This window comes from Diplotaxodon limnothrissa, linkage group LG20 (genome assembly GCF_057381915.1).
Source record: "Diplotaxodon limnothrissa isolate DT_005_m linkage group LG20, D_limnothrissa_male_GT1.1, whole genome shotgun sequence".
In the NCBI taxonomy this organism is placed as follows: domain Eukaryota; kingdom Metazoa; phylum Chordata; class Actinopteri; order Cichliformes; family Cichlidae; genus Diplotaxodon; species Diplotaxodon limnothrissa.
In genome coordinates, this window is record NC_140615.1 from 22043250 (window position 1) to 22051105 (window position 7856).

At 39.6% G+C, this 7856-nt stretch overlaps 1 protein-coding gene across 1 annotated transcript; it reads right to left on the reverse strand.

Moving 5' to 3' along the window:
* Positions 1–358: 358 nt before the first annotated feature.
* plp2b (proteolipid protein 2b) lies at positions 359–7557 on the reverse strand. Its single transcript, XM_085344783.1, has 5 exons — positions 7235–7557; positions 3006–3161; positions 2816–2914; positions 1781–1877; positions 359–1679 (listed from the first exon to the last, which is right to left on the reverse strand). The coding sequence occupies exons 1-5, from the start codon at positions 7328–7330 to the stop codon at positions 1666–1668; spliced, it is 462 nt and encodes a 153-aa protein (XP_085200909.1). The 5' UTR covers positions 7331–7557; the 3' UTR covers positions 359–1665.
* Positions 7558–7856: the final 299 nt, after the last annotated feature.

Genomic DNA, 7856 nt, shown 5'->3' on the forward strand with positions numbered 1-7856 from the left:
GCGGGACAGAATTCCTCCACAGCAACGAGGGAAACTCATAAAGTCATGCGGAAAATGATTACGTCAAGTTATTGCTAGTAAAGGTCATTCCATGACTGAATCATGGGAGCGTATTTAGTTTTTCTCAGGATTGCTTCTGTATATATCACGTCATCTTTTTGTTTATCTCGTGCTGTATTTACCCAATTTTTATAGACCTGACAAGGACCAGGTGTCCTGATATGCAATACCTTTGAACAGATAGTGTACTTTTTACCATGACTGTATACACTTGTAAATGAAGCACTTTAAGATAATTTAGCAGGACACATGAGTGTACAGAGCAAGCCAGAAAACTCATTTTCTTTGTGGTAAAATGGCTTTTATTTCCCTTTGAACTTTTAAATTACAGACTCTTGTAAAGCATATTAAGATGGAAAAAAACAAACAAAAAAAAAAAAAAACACCAAAGGGGTTGAGGAAACACTCGCAGTACATATCCTAATGTTAACATAGCATGTTCAAAAAATGGACTGTGCTACTGAGCAGTATACAGTCTACAGAAAAATATTGTAGCACCTTAAAACAATGTGTTACAAACGTAAGAAAAATGCATAACCTGAGCAGGAATCCAAGAGCTGTAGGCAAAACTTGAGGATGACGATGTAATTTTAAATAATAAGTGAGGTTGTTTAGTTAATGGGCTATCTATGGGTCCTAAATTCCAAAATTCTAGAAGAAAAACGACCAAAGACTGCTGATTAATAAAAATGAAATCAAATGTTTTAGTACTTAGAAACAAAAGATGAAACGGAAGAAGGTGAGGGAACTGGTTACTCTGAATGAGACTTTTAAGGCACTGTAAAACACACAGAACACTATTAAATAACAGAAAAGCAAAGGTGTAACCAGCTGAGAAAGTACAAAAAAAAGTCCCCCAAGAAGACATTTATAATATTAAACGATTCAAAAAGCACCACCTCTGTGTCAGTTGCTTCTGAAGCCCAAATAACACAGTTACTATTTACTACAGCAGTCCAACAGTGAACAGTAGACAAGTGTATTAGACAAGTTGCATGATGACGTCATCCAAAGTCCTAGAAGCAAGTCTGGCCATTTGGCATCTTGATAAGACCATTGGGCACTTATATGGGGAGATATTTTAAAGGATTATGAAAATGAACTCTTATTTCAGTGATTAAGGGGACACCTGGAAAAAAAGAGTGCTTTATGAGTTTGCTGCCCCCAAAATAATATTTTAAAAAGCTTTTTATCACCCAGGAGGTTATACTTCACCAGCGTCTTTGCTGTTATGGAATTATCTCAGAAGCATCGGTTGAGGATTCTGTGAGTGCTAGGTCGCTCTTTCATAATCTCTCTGCATTAATCAAAGTGTTCCCTATTATTGGCAGCTTTCCCCTTTTAGTCTGGTTGGAATAAAAGTTTGAGAGGGGAATCCCTCATGGAGTAGACATACAGACAGATGCCAGCACCCCTTATTAAGGCTATGTCATCTTCTTTTCTGTTTCTTATCTGTTCAGGCCCTGCAGCAGCATTTATTAAACTGTGACTTGCTCATTTTACTGTCCATCCTCCTCTCTGACCCGCTCCTCTGTTAACCTTTGCCCAAATGACTGCTTTTGGTTCTTCTGTGTTCTTGACAGAAGTATTTCTGTGTGAGAACATTTAAACTCTGTCATCTGTTAAAAACAAAAACAGTCAAGATATTAGAGAAAATTGCACATATCAAATAAAGCCAAGAACGCGTTTTGAATGCATTAACAAAAACTGTTTTTCTCACCAGTTGGAGCTGCTGAGTGCTGTCTGTTACTTTTGACTTGGAGGAAGATTGTGTAGGTGTCGTATGCAAATATCAGCCCAGCGATCAAGCCAAACACCTAAGAAGCAAGAACTGACAATCAGAATCACAACTAACACAAATACAATCTAAATAAATTATCAGTATTTTGTTAAAGTTAAGTGCCAGAAGACTTTGTGCTCTTCACACTATTGGACACTTTGGTTCATGAAGAAGCCAATGTGGGGACAGGCCTGTGCCTGATATACAGCTGCAAAGCACATGTTTGGAGCTATACACGTGATTAATACAAAAGACTACGTGTAGACATAGCATACCACGAGGATGGTTGTGGTGGGGAAATGAGATGTGAAATTTATCTTTAACATACAGAAAATCTACTGTCATTAGGAGCATAACAAGCCCACTTAGTTCATTTTTTAAAAAGTAAACTGATAAATAGTAAACAAAATCTTTCAAAAACCGACAAAATAATATTTAATGTCCTCTGATTCAGTGTAAAAGGAAACAGAGATTGTGATGCAGTTACAGGCTCAGTCTTACCATTTTGTTCATGCATTATTTTTAGTTTTCCAGTAAGAAATTAACTGTATTAACACTTCCACATACTATAAGCTGCACTGCCCTTTCCATCTCATCAAAGTGTTTTCTGAGATCATCCATATAGCCTGATATCTCTGTAACCAAAAAGAATTGCCACCTGCTGGTCATTACAAAGAATGCAGGTTTGAGACACTTCTGCTTTGGCTTGCAAAGTTTTTAAAGGTTACAGGTGTATCCTGCTCAAAGGCAAAAACTAATGATAAAGCAACTTTAAAATGGGGTTGTTGGTTTTTTCTGCTTAAAAAAAAAAAACAACCTTTGTTACACCAGGCATTCAGTTTTCACATGTATAACTGGCAGCACCGAAATTAGTCAGTGGTAACAGCCATCAGTTGTCAAAATAAACAGAAATAAATATGAGCGGATGCAGTATGCAGCTAAGAACTCAGGCTGAGTCATTCTGGCTTAACGAACCGCGCCTGCGATACGAGCTCCATCCCCAGATCCTCCAATGAAATTGACCAGAGAGGTGATGATGTAGAGGACGGCACCAATCCCAGCACGGAACAGATCCTGCACAAAAGAGGGACGCAAAAGATGAAGTATTATGCAATTTAGCACAGAAATGTGTCATGTGCATGCAGTTATGTGTGTGCGGACTCACAGTCCAGACCCAGTTGATCACTAGGATCTGCTTGTCCAGGTCCATCATGAAGATGCCGAAGAAGATCATGGAGAAGATCATCTCACATATGCCCAACGCAGAGTAGCCTCCAGACACGGAAGAAGCATAGCAGATGATGACGATAAAACTGACAAGCTAAGATAGAGATGAGAGAAATTAGAAGATAAGACTTGATATGAGTGTAAATTTCACAGGAAACTAACACCCACACTGCGTAAATTCCTCTACCCTGTTAGAATTTCCAGGTATAAAAAAATCAGCTGCAATTTCTCTGAGATGCTGCACATTTTTGTAGCGTCACACAGCAACAGAAAATAATCTGTCTATAGAGCTGTCACGTCCAGCTGGACAGTAAATGACTCCAACAAAGCCATCATTATTCTGCTTACAGCAGCCACTTGACTACTTCCAAGTCAACATTCACATGACAACAGCTATTCATGCTAACAAATTATTTTCTAGACAAAATACTATTAGAGTGAGACAACTGAACCGAGCATAATGCACAGTGTCTGCCTATCAGAAGCTGCTTTCATCTTAGATTTACAGCCAGTGATTGTTTCATCATATTTTTCCATATAAGGGGGGAAAAAAAAGTCAGCGTGCATTCTTCTCGCTCCAATGAAACGCGGCCAGTGTGGAGAAACCATAAACTCAGGCAGCCTACAGCTCACTATCAGTCTGTTTTTCAATATCGCTATTGTTGCCGCTGTCAAACTGTGTGGGCAGATGCTTTCACACAAAGTTATATAACAGCCGTAAAGAAGCGCAAACTTCAAAGGTTCAAAAGTATAACAACTATATTTGCTAAAACACACTAACTGGCATTCATTTTATTTGATTTGTGACAACATTCAGGGAATCCTTTTCCTGCACAGTTGTCTTTAAACCTCACAGCAGGGTTTGTGCCACTTACACACGTGCCAAAAAACAAGACTGCATATATAGGAAAAGGGGAAATTACATTAAAACCCACTGAAAACATTAGATTTATGGTGCATAGGAATGAAAAATGATATTCCTTCTTTTAACTAATGAATTTACTAATTAATCACTACAGGTCTTAAACACGTAAGCATCCTAACACTAGAAAAAAAAAATATATACTTACTTTTTTACCCTAAATCTTATATTAGGTATGATTCTTTTTTGACCCAGAGCCTTTTAAAGAAAGCACATCACATCATAATCTATGGTTACATTCATCATAGTCGTGTAATACTTACTAAATAAAAATCACACTCTTAACTCTGACATGCATCTAAAAAAGGCAGTTGCACTCAATGCAATGTTTTATTCTCAGACACAGACGACTCAGGAGACAGTGTCAAATCACAGCAGTCTATATGATACACGCATGATTTAACTGACTTGACACCAGCCCCTACATCTGTCACTACAGCCTCCCCTCCCCACACACAAACAGCCAGCCAGCAACTCTGATGCATCAGTAGTTCGTGTGTTCCTGAGACTGGCACAGGCTGCCTCTGTAGTGCAGTCAGGAGGCTGAGGCCAAGGCCCTACACAAAAGAAGCTCTATTCGGGCTCGAGGCGGCTGCTCTGAGAGCAGTGGCTACTGAGGAGGCCGTCGCACAGAGAAACACCCACTACACAAGAGTCCCTCTGAACAAGAAAGTCTCTGAGTTGTTGACACCTTTATGTTTTGCACACAGCAGTAGATCTGTTTGCACCAGGCAGCTTTAAAAGATCCCAGGCAGGATCTTTTCAAATCAGAAAAATAAGCTGCTCTCGTTGAATTGACTGGGAGGGAAACTGTTGTGAACGGCTGGCTATTTATAGTCAGCAGCAACATGAGGGCAAAGACGTAGTACACAGTGCAGAGCCATTCCAAACAGCAACAGTTGCTAGGGAAGTCAATGAATGTGTGCAAGAGCAAGAAGGGAAAGTCCTATTTCATCTCTCTTCTTACTTAAAATTACTCATTTGTACCCATTATACACGTTGCATTCCCCACCCACCCCCAAAAAACCTGAATCACTAAAAACGGATTTCCACTCTTCAATCACTGAACTAGTTCACATTCTTAATATTATAAACAAGGTCATTAATTAGCTCATCACAACTCATTGCCAAAGACTTAACTGTGCCATGTGAAACATGCGCTACATGGGTGTGACTGCGACCTGCTCTGCAAATACAAACATGTTCATGCATGGTCATGCTTCTTACAGGCAGAAAATAAAAATAGGTCTAAACCTAATTTGGTGATGCACTGAAACCTTGAGGCTAAAATACTGTGCGTGAAGTCAGGAAGTTTATTCCTTCACATTTTTGGTTTAACAACTGGCATGCTTCTGCATCCCTGCCTGCTGGGATGAGATACCCCCTTTTCCTATTAAAATGGAAACACCCATAATAAGCACTAATCACATTTGCCTTCCTGTTTGCTCCCACGGTCCTTCTCCCTACACTCCAAAGCATTTCAGATATCCACCATCAGATGACTTCCGTCTGAGTTTATCAGTCTCCAGTAAAGTAATGAGTAGGAGAGGAAACAAACTATGAAGGGTGTTCAGTGAAGCATAAAGCAAACCTATCCTTGAATGGCAGACCAGAGATGTGTGCGCTAAACATTTCATGCATTCTTTGTTCCCAGGGTAAAACTTCACACCAGCTTGGAATTTCCATTATCTGGCAAAGCGGATTTTTATTTTATTTTTTTTGGGGGGGGGGGGGGGGGGGGGGGGGGGGGTTTACAGTGGGCAGACTACTGACCACCAACATCTGAGGGGCTGCTTTATAATGAGCTTGTCGAGCTATGAGAGCAAGAAGTTTGATCGGCGGAAAAAAAGCGCATTCTCCGTTTTACTCAGTGGAACGCATTAATTCATTTTGTTTTGGATATTAATGCTGACCCGTTTTATTTGTTTTTCCTTTTGTCTTTGCAATTTACTATGTTCAGTTTATCCTTTATCGGGTGGATGAATGCTATTAAATATTTGGGATCTATGTTAACAGTGAACCTATTAGAGCAGAAACATACAGGAAATATCTGGCAATTTGTACAGTTTAATGTTTGGTTGTGTTAACACAAGTCATTTCCCTCGACTCATGTAGGGTGATCTGATAAAACTTCGACTCAAGAGCTTAATGTGAAGCTGACAAACACTTTAAAAGGTATTCATTCTCTGCCTGAAGGAAACATAAATCAACTACAAGTAAAAGTCCTATATTCCAAAGCTTCTGTAATCATATTACTCAATCCATACTGTTGTCCTTTTACTATGCATATGGAATTTATTATGAGTCTCCAAGTGGTGCTGATTGTTTTGCATTCTCATACATTGCGTTATATTTCACCAGCTGACTGGAATCTATAACAAAAATCTTAGTTTGTAAATTGCAACACAGAAAAAAAAAGCAGTGGAAGTGCAATGACATCAAGTACAGTACTTAAGTAAATTTACTTAGATACTGATCCACTGACAATACGGAACTTATGCAAAGTATTTAAACTTAAAGTGACTCATGTGTTAAGAGATCACACCGCTGTGAAATGCAAACAAAGGCGTTCATGTGAAAATAGTGGTCAAGGACAGTAAAGTACAACAGTATTCCCAGACAGGAAGTCATTTTAATTTGCCACTAAGACAGTTTATTATTAGGAGCTGGTGGTTGTTTGCATTTATACTTCTATTCCTGCCTTTGCGGGGTGCATGCAGTCCTGTTAACCAGAGCCAGATGTGCAAACCTATAATGTGGGATGGAAAATCCTTTTATGAGCCTTTATACTACCAATAATGTGATATACTTTGCATTTTGCTACTCTGGCTACAGACAATATCCAGCCTGTAAGCGAGCACGTGAGACGGTGGGCTGAGTTAACCTATGTGACCTTTAATGATCAGCATTTCAGCTCCTTGGTGCAAAAAGCAAAAACAGTGGAGCAGCAGTGACAGGTGGAATCCCTTCAACTCTGAGAAAGCACATACTTTTCATTCCTTATACAGACTAGAGTGAGAAATGTGAATAAGAAAATAAAAGAAAACCGAGCAAAGGGAAAATGACACATTAGTGATTAAAAAAATCAATAGATACAGAACACAAATCCACTTAGCCATCTATAAATTATTGATTAGTTACAAGTGAGCTTTACACGCAGCATATTAAAGCCATATCTGTGAGTCGTTAAACGTGGATCATCACAGCAGAGCGGCACACAAATATCACAGTGAGAACAAACTTACTATTTCTGCTGCCAGGATGAACCCTTTCTGGGTCTTCACGTAGCTTTTCAGCCTCTCCACGCAGCTGGGAGAGCCGGACGCACTTGTATCAGCCATTCTGTACTTTATCAAAGTTCACTAAACAGACAGTGTGTATTCGACCCCTAACTACGAGCAGATTAAACAAATGTTCTTCTTTCTTTCTTTAGTGGAGGAAAGTTTAGAGAGTGCTGCCCTGGTGCGGTTTATCGTTGCTCTTGCTTAAATTGGCGAGTCGTTATTTTCCCCTCAGGCGGATGAATCAACTTCTCCGAGCAGAGGTCTTGATGAAATGCGGTTATTGGACTCCAGCACGACCACAGAAGCTCTGCGGAAACTCTACAAGAGGGAGGGACTAGGAACCAGCGTAGGAGTTCACTGCCGGGCGTTGGCTCGCTACCGCTTTCCTCAAGGGGAGCTGTTTCTCTGCAATTACCCGAAGTTATTTTAATGTTTTGTTATGTCATTTTAGGTTGTTTACATTTGCTTTATACCGTGGCGCTGCCGGGGATTATTTAACTGCAAATAATTGTTATGATTGTTATGCTGGTGCTTGTGCTTTATTATTTGCACAGAGCGCTAAAATCCCTAAAAACTATATGTA